General features: G+C 35.9%; 1 protein-coding gene across 22 annotated transcripts in view; it reads right to left on the minus strand.

The window, feature by feature from the left end:
* The window catches only part of RIMS1 (regulating synaptic membrane exocytosis 1), a 198220-nt gene that overhangs the window by 69597 nt on the left and 116436 nt on the right, over window positions 1-12187 (minus strand). For 15 of the 22 annotated variants that reach the window (XM_032184167.1, XM_032184166.1, XM_032184169.1 and 12 more), the window contains one exon: window positions 4060-4172. The exons of 4 other annotated variants lie outside the window; for them this stretch is intronic. In XM_032184167.1, the coding sequence (XP_032040058.1) occupies window positions 4060-4172 (113 nt within the window). Of the gene's footprint in view, window positions 1-4059; window positions 4173-6041; window positions 6123-12187 lie in introns of those variants that run through there. 3 more of the 22 variants (XM_032184178.1, XM_032184177.1, XR_004253073.1) reach the window with 2 other exon arrangements.

Raw genomic sequence — 12187 nt, forward strand, 5'->3', positions numbered from 1 at the left:
TGTTGTAGACTTTAACTGTCAAATTAAATCCAGAGTGCCAGTAAACTGATGCCATGACTACACTTGCTTTTTATGCTAAATGCTTTCCAGTCGATCACATACAGAGTTAACTGAGTTGGTAGTGCATCTAAATATAGAATGATGTCCTTTTAAGTAGGCACTACAGTACTCTGATCAGTGACTGTCTTGAATAAACAGACCTTCTTAAAAAAAAAATAAAAAATGTGTTGCACATTTTCTGGAAAGCTGGAACAGCTGTAGCATGGTATTTGTGTTCTGCGTGTGGCATTTGTAATGAATATGTATTGACTTTTTAATTAAGAGCATAATTAAGATATTCTGTCATTTACATCTGTGCAAATGCAGAATTATGCCACCAAAGTGTTCTGAGTCTCCAAAACACTTAAACAGCAAATATATATAACAGTGATAGTAGCCACTTCCAGCCTTACCAATGTACAAGGAAGGAAGGAAAACAGATATTTAAAGTCCTTCTTTAAACCCTTTTGCCAAATCCAGAGTATTTTGTTTTTGTTTGTTTGTTTGTTTTTCCACTTGGCTTTTTAGGTTGTAAGAGTTTTAGATGAATTATGGAGTTCTTTCACTGAAACTGAAGGAAATAAAGATGTGAGGTCTTTGAGGACAAGAGCCTTTGAGGTCTTAGAGCACAAGAGACATCAAGACCTATACACATGCTGTACAGCAGTTAACTTTTTCAAAATCCATTAACAGATGTTTAAAACCCAAATGTTTAAAAACGTTTACTCACTCACTCCACCATGTATGTTTGAAAAATAATCCGTGACTACTGAAACTGAGTGGGAAAAATTACAAAAATGTAAGAAATGAACAAGATAGATTTGAAATTGTGAAGGCCATGTTCTAGTACTTCTGGAAAAAAAAAAGGGGGGGGGAGGGGTCAATACAAAATAAAATATTTAAATTTGAGAAATTAATTTTGTAGACATGTAACTCACTATTGCAAGGAAGATCCAGTCCTTACAGATGAAAAAATTTTGAAAGGTTTGAAGAAGTTTGGGTGTAATATACCATGCATATATGCAAATGCTAAAATAGAGGAAGGACTGAATCCATGTGAGCCAATTGCTCTGAAAAGCTGAAGAGAACATATTCTCAGTGTACAGCACAGTGTAATTTCTCTAAGAAATATAAATATATATTTTCTGAAGAAATAGACAAAGGGAGGGAAAAAATGGAGGAAAGAAAGAAGTATTTCTTTTAAAGAGGAACAAATTCTGCTTGCAATGGCTATTTATAGCCATATATATAACAGCTACTTAATATTTCTTTCTCACTATTCTAAAATGTCTATTAGACCACTGAACAATTTTTCTTCTTAAATTAAAGTAAGTCGTGCTCCTGCAAAGACTTTTCACTGATTTTGGCACCAGAAATTAGATATTGTCTTAAGCGCTTTCACTCATTAGCTTTACTGCATCACCTGCCATGATATTTTCATTAGAACTGCCTCATCTTCATCTGTCTGGTTTATTTTTCACGATTCCTTCAACATCTTCTGAGGATAAAGAAAGATAGCAGCAATAGGCTTGCTTTAACAAGACATTCATCAAAGTGACTACTATCACCATAGCAATATGAAGCAAACAGCTACATCACTGAATATAGTACAGAGTGTTAGAATGTGCTAATATAATTTGTTCTCAGCACTTAACAATTTATTATAGATTGGCTCATCATACTACAAAAGATGATGTAGAAAATACATAAGTTAAAGATTTTTGTATTTAAAGTCCAAAAAAAAGTAACTCATCCTCTTTAATACTTTTTTTTAGCACGGAAAGGAGCACATATCTGTTGGAACATGATGTACCACCAAAATACTTTTCTTTTAACAATGGACAGAAAATTTTCTTACTCAAAGTTTTAATCATAGATTAAGAAAGAAAAAAAAAAAAAAAGGAAATAAAGTACCATCTAGTACCGATCACGCTGAAATTTCAATTTTGATTTCATTTCCACATACATTTAAAAACCAAAGTTAATAACAGAAACAGAAAGACAAGGTAAATTGGTAAAATTGCAGTTTGATGTTTTCCAACCATTTAACCAAACATCAGATTTACATTAGTCTTAGTCAGAGAAATACACTGAGGAACAACAACAATATTTACGAGGAACATAAATAATATTTACGATAAATATTTAAGAGTCAGGATTTTTTTTTAAAAAAAGTATCTCATGATGGAAAAATATGAAATTTGAACCAATCTGTAAGCACAAAAAATCCAGATCAGAAATCTGGCCTTTTATTTATGAAATACCCTAATTAATATGCAAACTCTGGCTTCTGACCAGTATCACAAAATGGCCAAAGTTGAAGGGACTTCTGGAAATCACCTGGTCCAAGCCCCCTAGCTCAAGCAGGGCCACCTGGAGAAGGCTGCCCATCATTTTTTTTATTTTTTTATTTTTTTTTATTTTATTTTTTTTGCATGTGTGTGTGGCATTAATACCTGGCAATTTGGTAACTGAGGACTTACAGCCTATTTCTCTTTCATTTGAGAACTGTTTTATTTATTTAAGTCCTATGCTCCCAGTGAGGTGGTCTCAAATAAAGAAACATCCTTATTAAAATTGTCTTAATATTTAACTGTAACAAGACCTTCAACAATTTTTTCAAATCCGTTAGATGGTACAAGGTAGATGCGTATTTGCCTACTACACATTCCTAAGTGAATTTCTGATTTTTCTGTACTGCTGAGTACCTTGTGTTATTCATTATTTCAACTTGGGCCTCCAGAAGCATCAAGTTTGTGAAACAAAGAGAAGTGGTACTGAAGTGGAAGGGACAAAAAGTCTGGTTCTGCACTGCTAATAAATGCCAAGAGCATCCTGATGTCCTCAGCTGTTGAGAGACAGACAATGATGTTTTCTGTGTGGCACTGGTTTCCAAAGGAAAGACCGTCTCTTTTAAAATGTAATACAAGTTTTTAGCTCTTACTGATATGAAGAACTTCATGGAAATGTGTCTCTTAAGGCATGAAAGTCTAAATTTACAAAAGCTGTAATTTTCTTCCAACTACCTTTTTCGTGCGTTTCTTTTTTTTTTTTTTTTTTCCCAGAGAACTTTTACATTCACAGTGCCATCCCGTGGTCGCTCGTTGTAAACACCCCACGATCGTGTGGGCCTCCATGGCAGTGGAAGAACAGCACTGCAGGAACACATCCCTCACAGCCACCTACGGTTGTTTTTGTCTTTGCTCTTTACTTAGACTACATAAAAGCAGTGCTGCATCTCTAAAAATGAAACAAAGTCTAAATAAACATTGCCCATCCCGACTCCTGCAGATGTTCCCACTTTTTTAGGTTTCACAGGGCAAAATGAGATTAGCCCCTCACAGCTTCACTTGTGAGAGGCACAGATCTCTGAGATTTTTAGAAGATTGCTGAGAGGTTTACATGGTTTAAAACCTACGTGGCTGGGGGATATCATTTCAGCATTATCAAGAAAAATCTATATGTTCTCTCTTCATTCATGTAATTTCATATACACAATTATCAAAGGAAGTCCTTACATTATTATTAGGAAAAGAGATCAATGTAACCAGGACATATTTCCAGGAAGGAAATACTTTATCTATGACATTATTAAGATGCAAAAATATTACATAAATATGAAAACAGCTGCATGAGATTGGATCAAATTGTGTCTAGCTCTCTATACATCAGACGACAGCAAGGGCCCTGTGAAGAGTAGAAGACCAGGGCCTTTTTCAGCCTCCAGGGATTTGCAGGCCTGAGGTTTCCAAAGCTCAAGGTGACATAGCTTTGTTTAACACGATCTTTCATCCTTGAACTGTTTTTCATGTGTTCTGCTTTTCACAGATGTGAAAAGGTGACATCAAAGACTAAGTCTAAATTACATCAAATGGGGTAAAACTGTGTTACAAAGATGTGAAGACACCTCTGTCAGGCTTTATAACACAATGTTCTTGAGAGTGATATAAAATTTTAAATAAACATGTTTATGCCTTCAATTTTCAAGTCAAAGTATTATTTGAATACTGCTAACTTTACCTTGGTATATTGCTCACGCTCATGTTCTTGACTAGAACCAGACCCTGATGTCTGATTATAACGGTGCACTTTCATTTTCATCTGTCTTGTTCGCTCCTCCACTACTAAGCTTGCTGCAAAAACACACAATGAAAATCAATTAAAAAGAGAGAAAAAACTTTGGGAAAAAAAATGGTTTAGCAACAATTTTAACTTATTTCCATCTCAACAAAACAAAGAAATGTACAAACATGTAGAACAAGCAGGGCATAAACACATCACAAAGGAACACTAATGTCAAGAAATCAACCACTTTCATTGCCAGGAGTCTTTACCTGAAAATGGGAAGACATCCCAGTTTTCTATACATTATCAAGGTGGTGCAACAGATACGGAAAGATTGAAAGAATTTAGGTGGTAGGCTGAATTATAAACCTGTTAATCATTCTAGATGCAGAGGGCATAAATCTATGACCACCTAACCATGTATATGCTTAACTGTAGAAAATACTACAGTAGCATTCTAAGAGTTAATGCATTAAACAGGTATTAAAATTTACTTTCAAAGTAACTAAGTCCTATTACTATATTAAAACATAACTGCTCACCATACCTAAACATTGTTTTTGAGAGATAATCTCTCCATTCAACCTGTCACTGTAAAAATACATATTGTTTTTAAACAAAAAGTCCTTTAAAATGCTACTTAATTCTCTAATGCTTATTTCTGTTTCAAAGGAGTTGTATTGTATCTTCTTGTATTTTAAATTCCCCTGTGATAATGTTTGTTTAAAAAATTAATCTTAAACCTTCAAGAAGTTTTGATTGTATAAACAGCATCTTCTTCAATTTGAACAAGTTATAGCAATTAATATTGGCTGTGCTTGCCACTGGAAGATGCCCTCACACTAAAGGAAAGATTGGTGTGAAAGCACCTGGGCTAAAGCTTCCTTAAAGTAAGTTAACCTTTGTGGTAGTGCATAACTTTCAGAGGGAACAGCATATTCTGCCATCCTTAAACCTGGTGGCACTACAAATGCAAAGGAATACCAATAAAACCAAAACCTTGAAAACTGGCATTTCATAACAGTTCTAGAACTAGACACAAATATTCACCAGTCACTATTCTAATTTACTGGAGCACTCAGTATGTTCATAGGTTTTCACAGGTTATAACATCCGAGAAGAACAACTTCTTTTAGCTGAAATTTTTTGTGTGGTCATAAGTTCAAGATGGATGTTTTATTTGGGAAAAACCCTGCAAAATCTTTTTTTTCTGCTTTTAGGTCAATCATGGACCTACATGATTCTCTCCAAAGATTAGTTTTAAAAGTCAAGATTTTTGTAAACAGCCCCTCCCAGACCAGTGACAGGAGACAGACACCAATTTAAAAGCTGCATGGAACTGATTTTCAATCACAAAACACAGAATCTTAACTTAGGGGAAAACAGGCACACTATCATGACGTTTACAGATCTGTATTATGAATTAAGAGGTACCAAAGTTACCATATGTGGGTTTCGTGCTGCTAGTTAACTGTGTGATTCTTTACACATCTACTTTGTAGTTTGTTCTTTGCAAGCACAAATATACACAAAAAGAAAGCAGTATCCTCAGGGTTGGATATTTTAAACTGTGTGCTCTTGCACAAACCACAATTGTGGATGCACATACCATCCATAAAGTGCTTGTGGAATTCATAGATTGTCTATGCACTGGTTGGATATGAAAAAAAAATATACAAAGATATCACACTGTGAAAAATATGTTGTTTTCATGTCCTCCTTCCATGTTTCGTATTTAAAAATAGGAAAATTAAATACAGCAAATTTCATTAAAGTTCTGCTACAGCTACAAATTTAAGGCAAGAGATAAAAGTATCACCATAATCTTCAACCTCCCACACTGCAGAGGGTCCAACCTAGGAAATTCTGCACATGCAGAATGTCACACTGGGCCCAGTGATTATTCCAGATGACTAATTATGTTGGTAAATGTGTACCTTAATTGCAATGAGTCCAGTTCCACCATCAGATATGCAGGCACAGCTCCAATTACTTCAATGGAAGTTGCATGGAGGTATCTGAAGGCAAAATTGAGCACTTTAGGTGAAATTTTTAAAGATGGCCTCTTATTTTATGGACAGATATGAAAGGATTAAGATATGTCAATTAGTGACTGAAGTCAAAAACTCAGATATCTTAATCCTATCATACATGCACAAAAGAGACTGAAGATATAAAAATCAGAGGGAATATTGAGACCCCTTTAAAAATTTGGCCCTATAGGTGTATTGTGCACAGGTTACACTAAAAATAACCCTTTCACTGTGTGACTGTTAGGTGCTTCACCCTTTTAACTGTATACACTATACTAAAAAATTTATACAGAAAAATGTTAATCTGTATTATTTACAATACCTGAAAAAGAATATTGTATTATCTAAAGAGACCCTAGTCCAGTGAGTATGCACAAAAAACTACTACAGTCAAGAGTGAGTAAATTATCAACCTTGACTTAGTAATTCTTAATTTTACTTGTGTTTAAATTCTTAAGCACACACTTCTGTTTTCCATTATTGGATATCATTATATAAAGTAACATGAGAAAATTGATGAGGACTGTAAAACTAATCTAAATATTCTAAGAGATAAATTTAATTTTGTGCATGGAGCAAAACATGCCATTAGCAAAAAACATTCAGACTTACTTCTAAGGAAGGAATTGGGTGAAATGCAAGTCTGCTCTAGAAAATATAACTATGTTCTTTTCAGCTTTGCTCACCATGCACATCTGAGCATATGCTAAACCTAGTTCTGATGGAAAATTTTGTCTGCCTGAAAAGTAGACTGGTCTACTCTTTACATGCTAATTACAGGAAGCAGGAAAAAAAATCTTACACAGTAGCAAAACCACATGAGCAGAAGCTGTAACAACCATAAGTGACGTCACCATACAATCACAGTACTTTCTTGGAACACAGCTGGTTACCACAAGTAATGAAAATTTGACATAAACAATACTACAAGAGCTTCATCTGTCTCTGAAAAAATATGGATCTATTTTCTTTTAGAACATCAGTATTTACAGAATGTTTTTCCTTGAACTCTTGAGAGGTAGGACTACACCGTAAGTACACATTGAAGCACTGTAATCCCCAAATCTCTAAATTTTGCAGTGGCCATATAATTCTAAATATGGAGATTTACCACAGGCATCTCCAATTAGTGGTACAGCTACCATCAATGTCAGTTGTGTCAACACATCACTGTTTTTGGTGTCAGAAGTCACCCTTTGAAGAGGTATCACCCTCGTTGCTTTAACAGCTGTTGATGCAAATCTGAGATCAATCAGTAAAAGTATTGAAAACAGAAAGATCATGAAGTGGACTGCTTAAATAAGAGGTGCAAGTTTAGAGCAAAGGAATTTAGGGGGCTTTCTTATGTACACCTTGTGAAGCTTGTACAACAATTATGTACATAAACAATCAAGCCATGCAGGAGAGAAAAGACAGACATACAAATGGAATCAAAATAGTATTCTTCAATCCCATTAATATATTTAGAAACCATTCTGATTCCTGTAATGCCAAGAGTACTTGGTCTGGCTGGGATGGGGGTAAATTTCTTAACAGCAGCCCCATAGAGTGCTGTGTTTCACATTTGTGTCACTCCAGTATTTTAACTATTATTGTGCAGTGCTTTCACAGCTTCAAAAGCTTCTCTGTTTCTCATCCTGTCCCTCAGTGACTAGGCTGGGGGTGGAAGCAACCAGGAGGGGACAGCTGACCCCAACTGACCAAAGGCAGTTAAATGACCATGCCATTTGACATCATGGTCAGCAACAATACTGTCTTTCCAAGGTAGCCATTCCTTGGAGATGGGCTGGGCATTAGTCTGCTCTTGGGAGGTGGTGAGCAACAGCTTTTGCATCACTTGGCAGTTTGCTTTTTTCCTTTTTATTTTTTTTTTCTTTCATTTATTAAACTGTCTATAACTCAGCCCACAAGTTTTTACACACTTTTGTTGTTCCAGCAATTCCATTCAGCTGTAGAGGAGGCTGGGAGCAAATAGACTGCGGGTGCTTAATTGCTGGCTGGGGTCAACCCAGCAAGCTACCAAGAATTAACTGCCCAGTATAGTTCTGAATAGTTTTCCATCAAACAAAAAGAAGTTCCCTTAGTTATCACTTAATTTATTATTCAACTCACTGCTAAGTCCCATCTGCCTTCCTCTGTGAATGGGATTCAAAGCAAGATCCTGTCTACTGTGCACCCTGTAGTGTAATTCATGACATGTCTTGATGGATTCTATGTCACATGCTGGAAGTACAGCTAACGTCTAGATTTCAAATCTTTGTTGAGGTGATAATGGTATGAGGAAAAAAAAACAATTTAATGAAGAGGGCTTTTTTGTTTGTTTGTTTGTCTTTACTTACAATCTCACAAAAATTCTGCATGTATTTCTTGTGATAATACAAGTTTTCATTAACATTAAAAACAGTTCCTGGTACATATTTCCATCATAGGGAAAGGGATTTCCTCTTTTTACTAAAAGCTTATAAATTACACATTCTCTTTTGTTTGTCTAAAATATGCAAATCCATACAATGTTACTAACAGAAGGTAAGAAATAAACAACTACAATTCTTGTTTTCAGCCTGCAAACTACCCTCAGAGAAAATCTATGTATTAATTTTAAAGGAGATAGCCATCTCTTATTTTTTCCAAGATATTATCTGTTTACTAAGAATTTATGTCATAGAATGGCTTGGGTTGGAAGCGACCTTAAAGATCACCTACTTCCAACCTCCCTGCTGTGGGCAGGGACACCACCTGCTTGCTCAAAGCCCCGTCCAACCTGGCCTTGAACACTTTCAGGGAAGGGGCATCCACAGCTTCTCTGGGCAACCTGTGCCATTGCCTCATGAACCTCGGAGTAAAACTTTCTTCCTTATATCTAATGTAAATCTACCCTCTTTCTAAATCTATATCTACCTTTTATTTTAAAAACATTTAGTTTAAAACCACTTTACTTTAAAACCATTACTCTTTGTCCTATCAATGAAGTTCCTGATAAAGAGTCCCTCTCCAATATACTACAGTCATACTCCTTTTAATATGTCGGGACTACAGTAAGGTTTATAGAGTTACATCTGATAGCATCAACTAGTTGACATCCCTCATCTCTATCTGTGTCCTCAGAGAACTAGTATATATTTAAACCCCTATCGGGTGTTCAACCAATGATAGGTTAGACCTAGCTAGAATACTAACCATTCAGAATATATGCTACCTTATGTAATATATGTACAAAATAGCAGAACCATAAGCAATATACTATACTAAAAATGTGTTATGGCAGATTAAAAAAAAAAAAAAAAAGTTTATTATTTTTTCTCTTTTTGTTTTTTTTTTTTTTTTTAAATATTTTACCAAACTAGTAGATAGATAGAATGCCACATATGGCATATTTCTGCCATCCAAAGAATGTGAATTTAACAATGCACAAAATTTGACTTTAAAATAACTTCAACCTACACTGGTACCAAAACCAGACTAAGAGCAGTTTTATGAAAGTCAGTGAGCACTACCAAAGCTGCATTAGCTGTAGTGAGCAGTGCAAAAGAAACTGAAGTAAGAAGGGGAGTTTTTAAATCCCCTCTATAAGGTTTGAAAGAAGGACTAAGCTATATATTATGTGCATAATTTCTTAAATGACATAATGCTGTAAGTGTCCATCTACTAAACTGATCACTTAATGTATGAAACATGGGTTCCTTTAAATAAGGACTGTACCACAGGCAGCAATACTGAACTAGCATGGAGCTTGTCTTTTATAGCTCTCTAGTCTTTAATTTGCAAGTTTACATGTTTAGATATCCATCTCTTTCACATTACAATGATTATCAAACACTACCTAATTCTGCAGAACTTGAAAAACTTTGAATCTTGACAATAAATAATATTTCAAAAGAACTTGCTCATATATTTGAAAAAAGGGATTATGATTATTTTAGCACTGGAACTACCTCCTGTGTAGCCGTGTAACCATCTTGGATTCTTGACCGTCACCAGATCCTAAGGAAAATCATCTTCCACCCAACAATGAACTGCAGCCTGTGCTACACATGCACCTTCAGCAAAATGTCACTATTTTGGAAGTGGAGACCTGCTGCTTTCCAGCAAGTAAGAATGCAAGAGAGGAGGGAAATATTGGCAAGGTAACATGAAGAAAAACTTTCTCACCTCTTTGGGGCTACAAAAAGAAGACCAAATTCTTAAATACCTTAAAGAGAAAGGGAATTTTAGGACATTGAAAAGAAAACATGGAAACTGGGAGATATGCAACTTAGATCAATAGATTCAGATATTTTAGGAAGACTGTAATTCCAAGCATACCATTGTTGAAGAAGATTAAGGGAGAAGTCATGAGAATTATATAAAGTCCAGAATACAGTCTTGCAGAAAGAGATTTAGGAAATTACTAAAAAGAAAGCAGATATGCGACTCGGTGGGGGCTGTAATTATTTACGCTTGGGAAGATTTCTAAGAGTAGAAGGCTCTTCAGTTGAACAGACACGGGTTCAATAATGTCCAGTAGTTAGGAAGAAGTTAAAGTCAAATAAGTAATATGACATGTCTTAAAAAAAAAAAAAAAAAAAAAAAAAAAAAAAATTGGCTAAGCACAGGAACAAATTTTCATTGCTTGCAGTGATTATGTGAAAATACCTTTCTAAAAGGTCATTCTTGCTTAAACCCAAATATAGGCTTAATGCCAAAACCACAGGTGACATAACCTGGTCTGTGATTAAAGCTGATAACCACATTGGTCTTTTTAGGACTACAGAAAACCCACGGGTGTCTTAGCACTGGCTATACCAGTTCTTGTAATGGTAACAGCTGCAACAAACACAGAATCCTCCAAGTCATAGAATCACAGAATTGTTTGGCTTGGAAGGGACTTTAAAGACCACCTAGTTCCAACCCCTCTGCCATGGGCAGGGATACCTTCCACTAGACCAGGCTGCTCAAAGCCCCATCCAGCCTGGCCTTGAACACTTCAAGGGATGGGGCATCCACCTGCACTATTAATTGTTGGAGTAAGCTAAAAAAAATAAGAAAAAATTGGCATCAGTAGTTAAGATGGCTGTAACCCTTGCCAGCTTTCTTTATGAATCAAACTTTAAGTGAAACAGTCTAAAAATCTGACAGATTTGCTTATACAAAAGCAGTCACTGAAAAGTAAGTTGAAATGAAAACTTATCTTGTAAAAACTATTTTGTGATAGCTTTCTAAGAGCACTGTTAACTCCCATCATATCTCTAAATGCCCAGGATTATTTTTTTTAATGTATTTCACTAGCTCTTTCAAGAAGCTGAGGTTCAGGACATCCAAGAGCACTACAACAAATACTGGATTGCTGGCAGCAGCCAGCGGAATATATTGCTTATTGCCAGGACTATTAAGGTACAGATCTGCCAATAAGCAACAGAGATTGCTACTCTGCCCCCATGTGGTTTTCTCTCCATTTGTGCACAGCACATTTTGGCAGGGCAACAGAGAACTGCACTTATCCCAGAAGCCAACAGAGATCCAACCTGTTCTTCTCTCTCAGTCTACATATTCTTCACACTAAGATGAAAAGTTGAACCGTGACAAACAGCTACAATGCAGTGCAGAGGCCTATATGCCTTTCCACACTGAAAAGTCAGGAGTGCTGCCCTCATTGTGCTGCTTAGATGTTCTATGTTTGGAAACCTGGGGAAAAAATGCAGTATCTGGACTGAGACAGTGAAAGGTAAAAGCTGGAGAAGAAATGGCAGAGGCAATATCCAGAGCAAAGGAAAGGGAATAAAGCAGCCGTAGGACTTGGATGGGAGAATTCCCCAGCACAGCAGGTAAGGGAAGGGAAGAGGGGAAGGGAGCGCTCATAGAAGAGAGGGAACAGACACTGGTGGTGGACTAGGATGAAGCATTTCAGAAATAACAGAGAATCTCTGAGTTATTTCTTCTCAGCCTTCAGGCTGAATTTTGCAATATTATGCACATAAGAAGTAACCCTGTGATAATTTTCAGGACTTTAAAAATCCACAGAAAGATAAGCTGGAAAATTAAGAACAAATGAAAAGAAAACAAACAAACAAACA

This window comes from Aythya fuligula, chromosome 3 (genome assembly GCF_009819795.1).
Source record: "Aythya fuligula isolate bAytFul2 chromosome 3, bAytFul2.pri, whole genome shotgun sequence".
In the NCBI taxonomy this organism is placed as follows: domain Eukaryota; kingdom Metazoa; phylum Chordata; class Aves; order Anseriformes; family Anatidae; genus Aythya; species Aythya fuligula.